Source organism: Uloborus diversus, chromosome 1 (assembly GCF_026930045.1).
Source record: "Uloborus diversus isolate 005 chromosome 1, Udiv.v.3.1, whole genome shotgun sequence".
NCBI lineage: Eukaryota > Metazoa > Arthropoda > Arachnida > Araneae > Uloboridae > Uloborus > Uloborus diversus.
Window position 1 is genome coordinate 125,525,134 of NC_072731.1, and position 18,224 is coordinate 125,543,357.

The 18,224-nt window shown below is 33.0% G+C and overlaps 1 protein-coding gene across 1 annotated transcript in view; it reads right to left on the bottom strand.

The window, feature by feature from the left end:
- The window catches only part of LOC129234812 (uncharacterized), an 80,331-nt gene that overhangs the window by 11,650 nt on the left and 50,457 nt on the right, over positions 1–18,224 (bottom strand). Inside the window, exons 13-17 of the mRNA XM_054868746.1 lie at positions 15,261–15,332; positions 12,520–12,626; positions 9,100–9,172; positions 7,508–7,612; positions 5,081–5,242 (exon numbers count right to left, since the gene is read on the bottom strand). Of these exons, the coding sequence (XP_054724721.1) occupies positions 5,081–5,242; positions 7,508–7,612; positions 9,100–9,172; positions 12,520–12,626; positions 15,261–15,332 (519 nt within the window). The remainder of the gene's footprint in view (positions 1–5,080; positions 5,243–7,507; positions 7,613–9,099; positions 9,173–12,519; positions 12,627–15,260; positions 15,333–18,224) is intronic.

Sequence of the window (18,224 nt, forward strand, 5' to 3'; positions counted from 1 at the left end):
GTATGTGCGTGCGTATGTGTGAATGCGTGTGCTTAGGTGTGTGTATGTATGCGTGTGTGTGTAGACATGTGTATGTATGCGTCTGGGTGAAGGTGTGTATATGTATGCGCGTGTGTGTGTAGGCGTGTGTATGCATGCGTGTGTGTAGGCATGCATATTAGGGTGGGTCGATTTTGACTTTTTTTTGAAATCGAAAACGCCTGTGGTGGGAAAAGTTGTGTATTGGCATCAATTGCTCGCAAAAAAAATTTTTTGGAAATCAAAATATATTTAGATCCCCCGCCAGCCCCATAAAGTTTGGCCAAATATGTAAAAAATGACATTTTAAATTTTATTTTTCAAAAATCTTATGTATAATATTTTTAATCACCTGTGGTGGGAAAAGTTGTGTATTGACATCTGATGTTCATTAAAAAAATTTTTTGGTAGTTAAAATATATTTATACCTTCTGCCAGGTCCCTAAAGTTTCGCTAAATATGTAAAAATTGACTTTTTTAAAAACTTTTTTTCATTTCTTATGTATTTTTTTTAATCACCTGTGGTGTAAATAGTAAGACATCTTGTTTGTGAACAAAATAATTATCATATCATATTACATATACCACCCCTGCCAAGAATCTGAAATTGCGCGTCTTGCCATTTTTCTTTGCTCCTTCTGCTTAGTTTTAACTGTCAAAGAGACAGATGGTGTGATTACTCCGAATGTTTATTTTTCTTCTTCTCTGTGATATAATGAGACTATTTAAATCACCCACCCCCCAGTTTGACAAATCGACCTGTTCTTGGCACTTAGCCAAGCATATATGAACCAAATAGAAATCGTAACGAAAAACTCAGAGCAGTAGAATTGGTACAGCGAATGAAGTGTTATCAAGCATATTAGACTATTTCAAAACAACCCAAGTATCTACTGTGGATTTAATTGCAGTAGGATCAGATGGTACAGCAGTCGATACTGGTGTGAAAGGTGGTGTAATAAGAATGTTTGAGTTGCATTTAAAAAGGTCGTTGCAGTGGCTCATATGTCAATTGCACGCCAATGAGCTACCTTTATGCTATCTGTTACGGCATCTTGATGGAAGCACTACAGGTCCTTTTACATATAATGGGGAACCTACCTAGTCATACCTATAGGGAAGCTTCTTGGCACATGTAAGCAGCTACCAATTGTCAACTTTAAAAAAAAATCGCTTTTGATTTGTCAACAGTTGATACAGACGGACTTGGCACTGACCAAAAATACTTGTATCAAATATGTCAAGCAATATGTTCAGGAAATGGTTCAACATCACTGTCCACCAAATCACCAGGAAAGCTAAATCATGATAGGTTGCTTACAACAGCGAACAGAGTACTTCCTTTGTATGTTGTACAAAAGAGTCATCGCTGGAATTAGGGATTATTGTAGAATACATTATTAAAGTGTATGCAAAAGTTTGGTTTTTGATTAAAACTGAGCCTTCATGCACAGCCGGTGCACAGCATCTTTGGGAAGTTATCCACTACTCAAGATATCTTAGCGATGATCTGAAATAAGTAGTTGACTCTGTAATATAAAGAAATGGTTTTTTTTTTTTGGTCATCCAGAGACCCTGCTGATAGCTATGATCAACGACACGCGATCCTCAGTAAGGAAATTAGGCTACAGAACAATGCTGAAGGCCCGAACTCTTACTAATGAAACTGTTCGTGATTTTGTCATTCCACCTCTAAATTTTCAAGCAAAAGACTATACAGAATTGATAAATTAGCAAAATTGTGTCCCTACAGACCCTCCACTCACCAAACATATACCCAATGCGGAACTTGAGAAAGTAGCTGAAAAGGGTGACGTTATTGAAAGTGAGTTGTGGAATTTTCCACGTCATACACAAGCGGTAGAAAGAACAGTTAGGTTGGTGACAGAAGCTTCTTTATCTGTGTGTGGAGCAATACACCATGATGACTTTCTACGTACAACATTGGCTTCCCGAAAACTAATGCCAAAATTTGAGAACAAAGCAATGTATAAGGTGTAAAACTTCGTTAGTACAAAAAACTCCGAGGTGAATTCTTAGTCATTTTCCCCTAATACTTCGGGAAAATGAGCGAAGAGCTGCTGTAAAACTGCGACGATGGACTTCTGGTACTTTAATCTTTTATACCTATGTTTTAATTCTAAAGAATTCTATAGTGTTATTATAAAAAAATAAAGTATAAAAAATGCTTAAATTTTTTTTAAAAAGTGTTGGATAAAATTTTTGCTTTAAAACGTCAAGATTTTTGAAAATTATGAAAATATTCCAAATTTCACCGGTTGAGCGGAGCTTGAAAATTATTATCATTATTTCTTATGAGTGAAGAATCTTACTAGGCAATCATTTTCACTACGGGTGATTAAAAAAATCAAACATGAGAAATTTAAAAAATAACAAATAAATGCCAAGTTTTCCATATTTGGTGAAATTTAAAGGGACTGGTGAGGGATCTAAATATATTTTGATTACCAAAAAAATAGAGCTAGAGGAGCAGCATCGTGAGGCCGGTCGACGGTGGTGCTGCAGAGGGAGGCGGGAGGAAAATAAAATCATAGGAATTCAAAACAGTCAAATGAGAATAAACAATGTGATTGCTAAAAAATAAATGAATAAAAATCAGTGAGACATATCTTAGCTGACATGGCTCTTGTGTAGCATGTAAGCAATTTTCGAAAACTTACTTTCATTAAGGCATTTTTGAAATCAACAATTTTACTAAAAAACATTTTATGTTTTATTTGAAAAGCAAAGCATACTGTAGCTCACCGTCTAAATTACAATTTTGAGCAATTGGTTTTAAGTTCTCAGAAAAATCAAAAACATTTTCCTTAATCCTCTCTTAATTTCTCCCTTTATTTTTTGCTATTATCTTGATTTTTAAAAACTTGTAACAAGTTTTAATGTGTTTTGCATTTTGTTTTCTGTTTTTTCTTATAATTCCAATGTTATTACTCTAGAGTTTTTAGAGAAAGTTTCAACTCCTTCAATTAAAAACTAATGCTTCATCATGCAGTCAAAAAGATATTCAACTAACGGGTGATTCATAAAGCTTTAAAAATGATATTACCTAATGATTCGAATTAATTTAAAAGGCAGTGAACTTCAATGCGTTGATTGGTTGAAAAAGTAACTTATTTTGCTACTACTACACTGTTTGACAGTTGCTTAGGAACAATTACGTTTTTTGGAATAGTTAAGAATAGATAATGATTAAAGAAACAGAACGAAATATATAGTTAGTAGGGAGGATGTGCCTTTATTATAAGTACAAAATCATACAGATATTACTGCATCAATAAAGTAAAAACTTAAAATAAAAAAATAATTCTACTTAGATGATTTTCATACAACCATAAGAAAATGATCTAGGTCCGAATGATGGAGACATGAGTACCTTGATATGATGTATGATTGCCAGGGACACTAAAGCACAATTTACATCTGTTTTTTATACTCCCCACTAATCACTGAGGAGTGCTTGGGGGATGTTTTCCTACTCCTCTCTCAATGCGGATTTGAGTTTTTGTACTGTTCTGAGACGAACGGTTCCTCGCGCAACACGTCTGCCAAGAGCCTCCCAGGCAAGTTCAATTGGATTTAAGTCGGGAAAGTAAGCAGGCCAGTGCATACGGAGAATGTTTTCACTTTGCAGTGTGTCTTACACTTCAATGCTCCATGTATCGTCGTCCGTAAAGAGAAAGTCGGGACCTAAGCCCCCCTAAAACGATGAACATTATCCAGCATAACATCTCGCAATACATTTGCGACGTATCGCTTTCTTATTATATAATCCAAAAGTGAGGTTCCCATGAATTTTACAAACATACAGCACTGTCTGTTCATATCAAAATTTACATCGTTGGAAAGAAAAACCGATTCTCTATGTTTATATATAATCGCCATCTTTTTCTGTGCGTTATTGTCGACGGTGCCCTAACTTCAGCATCGAGTGTCACAGAAGTTCACCGTCAACCCGTTGAGGAAGCGTTTCACCCCTTTTTTTGACTTCGTCGTCGCTCCGGAAACGTTGGTCATCAAAGTGTTCCTTAAACTTAAGAAACAAGTGGTAATCACTAGATTTCAGCTCCGGACTGCAATCAAGAACGGAGTGGTTTGTTGATTCTTATGTCCCACTCTGGCAGTGGAATTCTGTGACACTCGATACAGAAATTAAGGCACCGTCGACAATAATGCACAGAAAAAAATGACAGTTATGTATAAAAATAGAGAAACGTTTTTTTCTTTCCAACGATGTAAATTTCAACGAGAATTGACTGTGCTGGATATTTGTAAAACTGATGGGAACCTTACTTTTGGATCGACCCTCGTGTAACTGGAAACTAAAATAAAGAGATTCTGCTGTTCATCTTTTAATACAGTAAGATTTACTAAGTAGAAACCTTCGATTTGAAAAAGAAAAACAAGACTGCGTCCAAAAACCCAGCTTTTGGTTATTTATATGAGTGGAGAGTCTCCGTCTCGAAATGCAAATGAAGAGGATATGTCTCGTAAGCGAACTGGTTAAAAACGCGAGTTGCGCTATGAGTCTGGTCGTCGCCAGTTCAGTTCGTTCAGCTATTCAGATCCATCAGTCTAATTTAAGTCAAGTCGACTGTTCGAGGAGTTCCATTTAGTCGCCACAAACGCATAATTCTTTGGTTATCTGGATTTCAACCGGCAATTCTGACTGTAGTTGGGAACGAATAGTCAACAGTATATGTATTCTTCATTCAACTGACTGCAAGGAGACCCAGGACAGTAATTTTACATTTATTCTTTGTAAGAACAAAGGATTATGCTTTTCTAATTCTAGATTCAATTTAAGGCAATTATATTCATTCAAAAGAAAGTAAATATTCAATGACCCTATTCAGTTGTTTGCTAGCCAAGAAGCGGCATTGTAAATAGTGTAAATAAAAGAAGAATTTTGTTATTTAAGATGTTCTCTTTCTCAATTTAAAATTAAACTAAATTGAACGGAGAAGCATCGTACAATGAGGATAAGCGTTTCAAATCCGCGAGGGGAAAAACTGGCATTTCATTTTCAACTATTTTCTCTTACCTTCAAGAAATGGTAATAGGATTTTAAAGACCTCCCTGACTTCTTTTTATATCTCTCATCTGCAGCTAGGAATATCTCTTCGTCTTCCAATAACTTTCCAAAAATCCCGATCGTGATGCCCTGGGATCGCAGAGAGGTGTGGCTATGCATTCGAGATATCACCTGAATAATTTAGAAGAAAAGTTTGAATTAGAAACAGAACACGTATGGAAAAAAAAAGATTATACGTGTTCATATGTAGTGCATACTTATACATTTACTCAAATCTATCGATCACGTTTTAAATTATAAATATTAAACCATGTGATAATGTTCAAAAGAAAAAAAAAACTAAATAAGTTACTGTCCACCTCCGAGAAGTTGAGCTATGGCCTTGAGCAAGTACATTCCTTTCAAGAGAGAGCTATCAGTAAGAAGAGGAATTGTTAGGCGCAGAGTTGGGCTATCATTGCAACCCTTTTGTTGGCGAGAAAATCCTGTACCGCTTGCTATTTATTGCCTGAATTATATTGTTGGCCAAATGGGCATTAATACTGCAAACTAAAAGTTCTTAAGCCGTTTTTCCCTCACCCCTATTTCAACTGATTTAATCGTTGAATCAGTTGGGCAGCGGAGCTCAACTTGCCAGAGGTGGACAGTACAATCAAAGAAGCAAAATAATGCATGTCTGTAAGCAGATAAATAATTTGCTCTCGTGTCCCCGTTATCGAAATGTAAAGTCTTAAAATCTGCCGAAATTCAAAAAAAAAAAAAAAATTGCCAAGTTTAGCGAGTTTCGGTGAGTAATGCAAAACGGCTATCACACGCTTTGCAGATTTCTTGCCACATGCGGACGGAGAAATCGCTTGGTACCTACAATTTCTTCATTTAAATGGATAATATTTAATATTCTTTAAATAAAAGCTTTGCTTTAAATTTCAACAGGCATTGTTTGGATATTCAGGGTTCGTTGACATAATATCAGTCGATATATATCATGATGCATATCATGATACATATCGAATATTTATTTTGAAAATATCATGATATTTTGATACTTTCGATATTTATTTTTTGAACTACGGTATTTTCAATATAAAAATTATATAAATCATAGTAATATTGTTTATTTATTGTTAACAATAACCAAAAAGTTATGTACTATATTTTTAGAATGTATTTATACATTATTAATGTAACAAAAAATTTAATTTTTTATTTTATATTCATAAAATTATTAGAAATGTAATAATTTTAATTCATATTAAAAATGCCTATTTAAATATTAATCATTGGTTAGAAAAAAAGAAAATGTCTTATGGATGTGCAAAAGGAGCTAACAGAAGAAAAATGAGTAAAACAGCTAATGCTAAATTAACTCCATTAAAATTGGTTAAAATGTTAAATGAAATATTGCATATAAATAATGAAAGAAACTTTAATTTTAAGTCGACATATTGTAATAATAACGACATATTGTAAGAAGAAAATAAAGAGTGATTTGAGAATGCATTTACTATTTTTAAGACTTTAGTTTGTGCTGATTGAAAATATCAGATATATATATCAAAATATCCGATAGATATCAAAATATCGGATATTTTCGAAAATATCATATTTTCGAAACCTGCTTACATCTCATTACCAGGGACACGAAGGCAAATAATTTTTGCGTAAAAAAAGTCCCAATATGTTTTTTCGATTGCAACTTTTCCCAAAATTTTTCGCTATTATACTATTTGTGCGGTTTCCTGGTAAGAATGACGCCCATACACGTTGATACACATTTATTTATTTATTTAAACCTCATCAAGCACCAGCATACCAACTTTGATACACATTACATCTGTTTGTAAAACTGCCTTGGGAAGGCAAACAGCCATAGGGCCACGGAAAACGGTCATTTAGTTCCACACGTGACGCCTCATATATTTCATTAAAAATAATATACTTTAAAATAATGGTGAACATTTTTTTTTCTGCTTAACAATTTACAAACTTGTGTGTGATTTCTTAAGCAAAAAATTTCGTCATTACCCTTTCAAATCATTAGTTTGTCCCGAAACATATGAAGTAAAAACATATGAGTAAAGTAATTGGAACTTAGCTGGGCCATTGTTTCTGGTTACTTCTAGCGGGTAACACTTTCATGTAAGAATGAAAAAAAAAAAAGAAAACAAAAGGTTTCGAAATTGAAAAATATTTGCGTTCAAAAGTTACATTTTCTGGAGAATGATCTAATATTTTTCATTGTTTCTGGCAACAATTAAAAACAGGAAGTATTTTAACTTTATGATAACACTAATTTTCATTGTTTTTGGCAACAATTGGAAAATAATTACGTCTCTTCCGTCACACAAAATGTTTGCCGATCAGAATTTCTAAGCCCTCGTATAAAAAGTTTCACTTAAAAAAGAAAATTTCCGGAAACAGAGAAAAGGTACGTACGTCAATGACAGAGATCATCATGTGGTTGTAGAAGGACACGCAGCCGCTTTCGAAATATCTGTGTGGAAGCAAAGTGTTCACCTGCTTCTTTGTTTCAGCAACTTTCTGAAATTCAAATATTAACATGAGGAAGTGCTATAATTTCGGAAACATCAATACAAAGCTTTTTACCTAATGTTATTCTGCTTAGAGCCAATTCCAGATATTTGGAAAATTACACTGTAAAAATATTTTGTAAGGTTACCTGGATTAATGGGTGTAATGTTACACGAATTCTGGAGTGTATAGTATCATTTTAAAAAAAAAAAAATGTTGGAGGAACCTTGCACTATTATTTGGGTAAAGTCCCACCTGCATTCAGTAGAATTCAAAACGCACGTTTAAAAATCAGCATCGGCGCTGAGCTGGTAAACTCTTATTAGCGAAGCGAAGACCGGCTTTGGTGGCCGAGCGGTAAAAACTCTTGCTTTGCGATCTGTCCGTGGACTTGCGTTATGGGTTCCATCCCACTTATGTGTTCTGAGTGTTATTTCCTCTCTTAGTGCTATAAAAATGATTTGTTTGAAAATTAAAATAAATTTCGGATTGGTGTAAATTGTACGTGAAAAGGTGCGAACTTGTTAAATAGTCAAAGTAAAAGCTGTAAAGAAGACCAAAAATAAGGAATTTCTAGCATTATTTATCTATTATTTTTTACACTATACTAGCGAAATTTCAAGTATTATAACCTAATTTTTTTTTTAATATTTTCAATTTAAAACGTTTAGGAAGAAGTTTTTAGTTGATCATTAAATATATATGGATAGTTTTAACATCAAATAGTTAACTTGAAGCATAAGAGAATTCATACACGCTTAAAAATGGGTTCTCGTTCAAAAAAGTCAGGTGAAAGCTTAATTTTTCCTAATCTGTAACCTTTCAAACAATTTCTCTGGAAGCATACAGAAAATTATGATGCAACCTTACGCAGAAATTAGTGAAACGTTACGCTATAGTTAATTTTAATGGTGTAACCTTCCACAAGCGGTGTTGTTATATCAGTTAAGTTACTCCAGATTTGAGTAAAGTGAATGTTATTCAAATAAATACATACAATTGTCAAATGAGGCAGTGAGAAGAAAAGGGATATAAGTGGAAATTTTCAAGCTTTGAGTAAAACGAGTTCAAAGTTGCGGTCCTAGGTAGGTTTTCATTGAATTTATTTTTCTAAATTATGGTGTACAGTAGCACTTACCAGGGCTACTAGTATTAGGGGAGACTGGGGTAATGGCAGTCACCTAAAGAAAAATGAACATAAAACTAGTTTTTTTTTTTTTTTTTTTAATTTGAAACGCGATCATGTAAAATTGCTTACCTATAGTATATTTTACCTATTGCAAACTCAAATTGAGCTTTAATAAATCTTGACTATTGATATTATGAAAGAAATTGCAAAATCAGCATTAAACGGTAATACCTCTACCCTGAGGCAATGTCATTTACTACTTAATAGGTTTAGAATAAGAAATATGAAGATTTTCAAACCGCGCAACGCAGCTATTAATGCATACAAAAAGAAAAAACAAAGCTAAAACAAAACAATGATCACTTACAGTAAGGGTAGTTCGGAAGTATTTGAACCAAAGATCAATGCTCAGTGGAGTAGTGGCACCAGTTAAGACCTCACTAAAAAATAATTCAATTAGGAAAGACAAGTGATATTCTCAATCAAGAAAACTATCGGTTCGTTATTTTTTATTATTAAATCTCTCATCAATAAGCAAATGTGAACTATTATATGCATTAGAGTATCCCCAAAAAAAAGTCGGTTTTTCAAGTCGCACACCCTGTTATATTTTTTCTTTTAGGTAAAAAAAAAAAAATTATGAATAACGGCAACCAGTGCCGACCTTGCATCTGAAAGTGTAAACCAGCCCTGTGTACCAGACCGAATCAGAAAAAAAAAGTTCTTTGGAAGTTCGAAATTTCTGTACCTCAGACCCAGAAGGACGTAAGTCCAAAAATTGCGATTTTCCGTTCATTAGTGCATTGTACGTAGAAGCCTATCCCGCATCGAGCCATGTGAACGTATATTCAATAAGTTACCGCCCTATAACCAGGGCTAAGGCAGAAATACAGGAAATAGAATTGTATTTCATGTATTTCTGCCTTAGCCCTGGTTGTAGGGCCAATAACTTACTGAATATACCATGCCTTGCCTTCAATCTTCGAGTTGAACCGAACATTGCTTCAGTCACTCGTCTGGTCAGTGCTAATTCTATATTAGCTACCAGTTTGTTTGGCACTCCTGGCTTCCTTAAGAGGTTTTCCACCTCCAGTTCATTCACTTCCCATGCCGAGCTGATGAGTGCTAATAAGCACGAAACTGCAGTCCTCGGCTAGAATTGACTGAGCTGGCGGTGTATTTCATGCAGATGAACGTAATTCTTTAAAAAAAAAAGTCTTTTTCAATTTTTTTACCAGGGATAAAAGAGCGCGTGTCACATCCTTTGCATGCGCCAGAAACAAGTTTTTCCATCCTACTGTAAAATTATCATAATGTGACTTACTTTCCCCTGGCTCTGAGTTTGATTTTATGTTGATAAAAAGTTACCCCTATAGCCCCACATGTACCACAAAAATATTTATAACAAATCCAAAAATATTTAGGTGTCCCGCAAAAGGCCTAAAATTTGTCATTTTCTTCAATAAAGTGATTTTTGTCTATACATTTCAAAAAAAAAAGTGTAATTTTAAGTAACTTCGTAAAAGTAAATTTTAAGAAGTTAATTAGCTGAAAAATGTAAACAGTAAAATCGATTCTTAGCATTAAATAGAAATTTTTGCTCTCTTGCAATCTTTAAGTCTCCCACATAGTACTCAAAATATGGATTTTTTTTCAATTATAAGTTAAATTTTTCATTTTAAATACATTATTTTTTTATAATTCAGTTGCAAATGATGATTGAAAATGCGTTCTCTGATAATTTTTGAACTTGATATTTTATTTAAATTTGCATGTAATTTTTCAAAAGATAAATCGAAAAAATCTATTTTTTGAGGAGAATTATCAATTTTAGGCCTCTTGTTGGACACCTAAATATTTTTTAAATTTGGATAAATATTTTTGTGGTACACATAGGGCTAAGGGCAACGTTTTATCAACGTGAAGTTTCGAACTTCCACTTTATTTTTTTTTTTTTTATTCGGCCCATTGCATAGGGCTGGTTTACACCTTCAGGTGCAAGTCGGCACGGGTTGCCGTTCTTCAAATAATATAAAAAAAATTTTTTACATTTGTTTTGACCTAAAAGGAAAAATATAAGAGGTTGTGCGACTTGGAAAATCGACTTTCGTTTTATTTTTTTTTTTGGGGGGGGGGGAACACTCCAATATGCATACGTGCAAGTAAGAATGGAATTAGAGTTAAATGCCGGAGATAGTATTTTTAGAGAAGTAAGAACCTTGAAAATTTGTACCGCGAAAATTACAGGGTGGTTATAAAATAACGCGAGGTGTTTGGAGCCCTCTAGAAAGTGAAGTATTGGACGAAACTTTGGAAAATTTCATAGGCGTGCATAGCAGACCGTGTAATTTCGATTTCTGCAAAAAAAAAAAAAAAAAAAAAAAACAGTACCAAGAGTCACCACCAGAATTTTTTTTTTTTTTTTTGTCGCTGCAAATAGGATTGGAATTGAATTTTGGAGCTGCAAAAAAGCTAAATGCTAAAAAATTCAGCACACATCAAGTTTTTCCTACAAATGTTTGTTGCTTCCAAATAAGGTTCAATAAAACCAACAAGAAGTTTCAATTTGTAGCAAGAGAAGAATATAATATCAAAAACCGTCAGGAAGAAATTTCGGCGCGGCGGCAAGGATTTCTTTCTTGAATAATATTCAAAAAGATGGTGCACCATTGCACGTTGGGCTGTAGGTACTAAGTGTATGGCGGCAACATTTCTAGGATAGCAGTTTTATTAGTCATGCATTTTCTACTGTATGGCCACTGTGGTCGCCCAATTTTCTGCCTTGTGACGTTTCGCAATGAGGATTTTTTAATGGTGTTGTGCATCTACGGAATGTTCCCGATATCTCAACTTCGAAAACTTAAATAACATTACAGGTAGTAGAAATTAACCTCCCCTCCCCCGGATGTGTGGAAAAATTGTTCATTGTATGCAGTACCTTGAAAGTACCTCGATGTTGGTCGTATTAAACCACATTTGTTAGTAAAAACCATATTTTGTGAATAGAATTGATGCATATTTTGTCAGTTAACATTTAATCCTTCAATATTCACAGTAATACAACTTTTAAGCGCCAAAAGTTCCCCTAGTGATGATTTTTGGTATTATTTTTTTATTTCAGAAATCAAAATCTCATGGTGTATTGTGTGCGCCCATGAAATTCGACAATGTTTCGTCCAATACTTCACTCGCTAGAGGGCTCTAAACGCCTCACATTATTTTATAGCCACCATGGATATTAATACAGCAGTAAGGGCATTTTGTTTTTCTTGCATTGACACTATACTGACAGAGAAAAAACTTTTACAGAATTTATGACGGTATGGAGAGGAGACACAGACAATTTAATCAGACCTACATCACATGATCTGAAGTCATTGAAACAAATTTAAACATAAGCTGAAGTAAGTTATTTTAGGGAGAAAACAATCCGTTTTTAAATATGCATTTTTAAAATCCAATCAGAATCATGTCGCAATTAAAATATTTAACAAAATGTGTAATGGTGATCAATAAGTTCCTGTTTCTAAAATTTCTTCAAGATATATGTTATCATACTGAAAAAGGTCTTTCGGATTTATCTCATACTAAAAACTGGAAATAAAATGGGCTTGTTAAAATATTCAATTTAAATTACTTAACTATTAATTTTGTGCTCATGGGGAGGAATGTGTTTTGCACTTCTTCGAGGAGAAACAAACCAACAACAATAATGACAACAACAATAATAATAGCAACAATACTAGCAATAAATCACAATAATAGCAACAAATACTGTAGATATTACCCGATATTGCACACCGAAAAGTATTCGCGCTCACATCTCATTGGAGCATCAAATTCATGTTTGATTTCAAAATCCATTTCACCACTACGATTTGTCACAGGTCGGGACTGCGGTAAAAGAAGAAAAAAAAATCAAAAGTGATTAAGTTCCTATAATTATTGCTAGAGAAGCAAGCACACTTAGTGGTAATCAGAATTTGATGTTGAAAAATCAAAAGTAGATAAATTTGATTGAGTTTTGAAACTTAAATGTAAATTGGATTAATAAATTCAGTTGAAGCGGTTTATCTTAAAGTTTTCCTACCTTAAAATTTATTTACTTTGTATTATGTTGGTCATTTTTCGGGGAAAATTACATTTTTAACCGACTTCAAAAAGGAGGCGGTTATCAATTCATACCGTATGTATGTTTTTTTTTTGTTTGTCCACTCATAGCGTCTCACCTAGTGAACCGATTTTGATGATTCTTTTTTTAATGGATAGGGGATGGCTCAACTTAGGTCCCATTACTTTGTTTGACCATATTTGTTCTTTAGAAAAAAAGTTATGGGCAAAAAATAGTAAATTTCCCTATTAAATGATTAAAATGATATTGTAGCGAAATTCGCACTTTTTATCCGTGGATAACGGTGGCTCAGTGGTAGAATTCTGGGCTCCCACACGAGCGACCCGGGTTCAAATCCCGACTAGGACAAAGTGAATTTTACTTAAACGTTTCTACTGTTTCCCGTATTTTCTCGAATGTTCTATTAATTTCTGTATCTTTCCAAGTCTGGAAAGTTCCAGCACTTTCTCAAGTTGTATATTAGGAGATGTAATGTTCATTCGTGGTTCTGAATAAAGATCTCGAGTTGAGACTAACGAGTATTCGCTTCATTTGGCTTTCACATTGTCTTCGCTATCTTCATCTACGCGACAATATGAAACTCATTATTATACAAGTTTGGTGCCATATAACAGTAGGTAACATTAATAGTAATTGTAATGATAATTTTGAATAAAGGCTTTTCTAAAGCAATATAGTGATATAGAGCCGAACTTCTTACTAGGTAACTTCTTACTTTTACTGAAATATCTGCATTTACACTAAAAAGAATAAAATAAAAAAATTTTGAAAAAAAAAATAGAACCGACTTCAAAATTGCTCTAAAAAGTGAAAAATAATTTTATTCTTTAAACGTCATCGATAATACTTTTAAACATAATTTTTGAAGTTGGCGCAAAACAAAAAGTAAAATCTATTGTAACCATGCTTCGTTCATATTTTTATCAAAAAATCATCCAAAGTTAGGAACGAAACATTTATATCGTTACTCAAATATGCTGTCATCAATGCGTAATGCATGTGGTAGTGAAGAAACTGGACCAGGTTAAATTTATACTTGTAGTTGAGTTATAGCTGTGAATGATTTTATCTATCGTTTTTGCACCAACTTCAAAAATTATGTTTAAAAGCATTATCGTTGGTGTTTAAAGAATAAAATTATTTTTCACTTTTTAGAGCAATTTTGAAGTCGGTTCTATTTTTTTTTTCAAATTTTTTTTTATTTCATTCTTTTTAGTGTAAATGTAGGTAATTCAGAAATAGTAAGAAGTCACCATCACGAAACTTCACCTTATTTTTTTTCATAAAAATGCTCCATACTAAAAAAAAACAAAAAAAAAACTATAAACACGCTTTAAACTTTAAGCGATTGGCACTAAAAACTTATCTTTGTTCCTCTTTGGAATTAATGTGTAGTTAATTTAATTATAACCATTTAAGTATTACGTTTTTCCTAACTAATTTACATTTCACAGCATTTAAGTTGCTCATGATGCAATTCTGTACTTTCTTACTTAGCTCTCATCATTTGTTATTGGCATAAATGATAACGAAAAAAATACTACTGTAGTTGAGGCAAACCTAATGGTAGCATTGTGAAGGCTAAGCAGATCCTAATCACTGCATCACCTCGCTTCCAGGTTAGGTTTACCCCCACTATGGAGCAATAGCACTGAAGAAGGAAAGATTTCGATAATTCACATAGGGTTCTATAAATCAGCAAGGTTACCAAAATAAAATTATTTACGCCAAAAATGAGACGACAGCGCCAGATTCCCGATTATTATCGAAATATCCCCCTGAAGAAACTTAATGCTTGCTTCAGAGGAGTCTTCATTCAAAATTATCATTATAATTACTATTAATGTTACTGTCGTATGGCACCAAACTTTCATAACAATGGGTTTTAAATTTAATCATTTAATAGGGAAATTGCATGAAGTTTATTGTTTTTTGCCCATAACGTTTTTTCTAAAGGAGAAATATGGTCAAACAAAGTAATGGGACCTAAGTTGAGCCATCTCCTATCCATTAAAAAAAATCATCAAAATCGGTTCACTAGGTGAGACGCTGTGAGTGAACAAACAAAAAAAAAAAAACATACATACGGTATGAACTGATAACCGCCTCCTTTTTGAAGTCGGTTAAAAATCTAAAACTAGGAAAAATGGATCTAAACTAGAGGCAAAATTGTATTTTTTCGTCTATAGCACACTTGAGAACATAAAAATACAAATCAAGTTGTGAATACAAATCAGTATGTATAGTTAGTTTTTTGTTAATATTAGTTTTCTAATAAAAATTATTTTAAAAAAAAACTCGAAATAGATTGGGTATAGATAGTGTTTCCATACTTGCTTTTAGCTATACCTTGTTGAAGAAACAAAAAATGGGCAAGATATAAAAACATGCTTTACCTGTAAAACATAAATATTTCCATTTTCGATTCCCCACTCTATGTCTCTGGGAGACTTGTAATACTTTTCTATCTGAAAGATAATTGAAACTGAATAATGATTTATGCACTTATGTTGATACAACAGCAAAATTACATAAATTATGCCACTACAATGAAATCAGGTGTCGTTCTATGAATGCTGGAATTCGTAAACTTGCTCCCATTGGTATTTCGTGCACCGGACAGGTACATCAATTCAAGAATACCTGGCAGTGAGAGGCGCAAAGGATATGTGTTCAATACATTTAATAGAGAAAAAAACAACAAAATACGTACAAAAATGCTTAATTACATTATTTTTCCAAAATCCGTTCACTGAATCTAAAATTACGCCGAAACTCTAGTTCCTCAAAATTTCTGTCAGTTGGATCTTCGATCCAGTCGCATGTTACTTAGATCCGACGTTTTAGTCATCAGAGGCAAAGCTTTTGGTTTCTGAATAAACGTTTTATATTTCTGAATTACAGACAGAAATGAGTCGATACGATTGAGAACTGTAAAAGCCATACAAATACAAAGGTCGAATGGATATGATATAGATGAAAAAAAAAACATTTAATAAAGCAACGTTTAATTTGCACCTAGTTATATGCATTTATTATTTTTTTAACGCAAAAATACTATTTAATGTTAAGTAATGCGTTAGGAGATAAAAATTACCATTTAAATACGACAGTGCGTAATATTGCCGTACCCTGTAAAATGAAAAAAAAACTTCAGCTTTTACAAGCGGGACCATGACTAGTTTCTCCGAATTCTTTTTATAGAAAAAAAAAAGATCAGAGACCGACAAAAAAAGAAAATTCTTAGGAGCCTGGAAGGAATTTAGACACCAAACAAAACTATTTTCAGGGTTTATTAACAAATTAAGTATAGCATGGCTTTAGTGACATTCTTGTTGGACCCTGTAAACAATTATTATTATTATATTTCTTTACTCTCAAGGGGAAAGGGAAGATTAAGTTCTGTGTTTAAAATAGAAAATAACCAAAACGTAATAATTAAAAAAATGTAATAACAAAATGAACTTCGATAAATTGAGTAATGGCCTAAATTTCTGTAAGTGCAGCAAAAAAAATTTTTGAAAAAAAAAAATAGAACCGACTTCAAAATTGCTCTAAAAAGTGAAAAATAATTTTATTCTTTAAACACCATCGATAATACTTTTAAACATAATTTTTGAAGTTGGCGCAAAAACGATCGATAAAACCATTCACAGCCATAACTCAACTACAAGTATAAATTTAACCACGTCCAGTTTCTTCACTACCACATGCATTACGCATTGATGACAGCATATTTGAGTAACGATATAAATGTTTCGTTCCTAAGTATGGATGATTTTTTGATAAAAATATGAACGAAGCATGGTTACAATGGATTTTACTTTTTGTTTTTGCGCCAACTTCAAAAATTATGTTTAAAAGTATTATCGATGGTGTTTAAAGAATAAAATTATTTTTCACTTTTTTAGAGCAATTTTGAAGTCGGTTCTATTTTTTTTTTTCAAAAATTTTTTTATTTCATTCTTTTTAGTGTAAATATAGATATTTCAGTAAAAGTAAGAAGTTACCTAGTAAGAAGTGCAGCTCTATATCACTGTATTGCTTTAGAAAAGCCTTTATTCAAAATTATCATTACAATTACTATTAATGTTACAGTTATATGGCACCAAACTTTTGTAACAATGAGTTTCATATTGTCGCGTAGATGAAGATAGCGAAGACAATGTGAAAGCCAAATGAAGCGAATACTCGTTACTCTCAACTCGAGATCTTTATTCAGAACCACGAATGAACGTTACATCTCCTTATATACAACTTGAAAAAGTCTGGAACTTTCCAGACTTAAAAAGATACAGAAATTAATAGAACATTCGAGAAAATACGGAAAACAGTAGAAACGAAATTTTAGTAAAATTCACTTTGTCCTAGTCGGGATTTGAACCCAGGTTGCTTGTGTGGAAGACGAGAATTCTACCACTGAGCCACCATTATCCACTGATGTCAAGTGCGAACTTTGCTACAATATCATTTTAATCATTTAATAGGGAAATTTACTGTTTTTTGCCCATAACTTTTTTTCTAAAGAACAAATATGGTCAAACAAAGTAATGGGACCTAAGTTGAGCCATCCTCTATCCATTAAAAAAAGAATCATCAAAATCGGTTCACTAGGTGAGACGCTATGAGTGGACAAACAAAAAAAAAAAAAACATACATACGGTATGAACTGATAACCGCCTCCTTTTTGAAGTCGGTTAAAAAAAAAAAAAAATTCTTAACAGAAGAGGCGAAAATAAGTTAGAGATAGGGCACTCAAGACATGAAAAAGGAACGATAAAATAGTTTTGTATTTTTTGAGATAATATAACCGAAATTTTTTTTGAGAAGTTGCTTTACTTTACTACTTAAAACTCCATGATTTCTAACATGTGGGTGCATCCTTAGATAACGTGAGAACTTGTTCCAAAGGGATCGCATTGCAATCAAATTGATGGTTTAAGAGATAAAAATTTTAAGTAGTGACTGTATGAGTTTAAAAGAAATAACATTTTCCTAAAATGGAACTTTTTATTAAATAGCTATTAAAAGATAAGTCCTGCAGCAAATACCAAGGCTATTTTTTTTTTCAAGGTCCGATCGGTTGTGAATTGAAAACCAAACTGAAAATGAAAATTGTTCGATTCAAAATATTTAGAAACATCATCAAACTACTTCTGTTCACATTCATCGTTTTAATTGAGGCATTTGTCGTAGAAAGACACCAACTTTCCCAACTCTCGTCAAAAAAAAAAAGGCAACCACCTAGTCATATAGCGAATGTTCTTCACTGGTATGAACAAAAATTTTGTCTTCTGAGCCAGACTTTCATGTAATCACAATAAGAAAATCGTAAAAAAAGAAGCCAATTCCGTAATGTG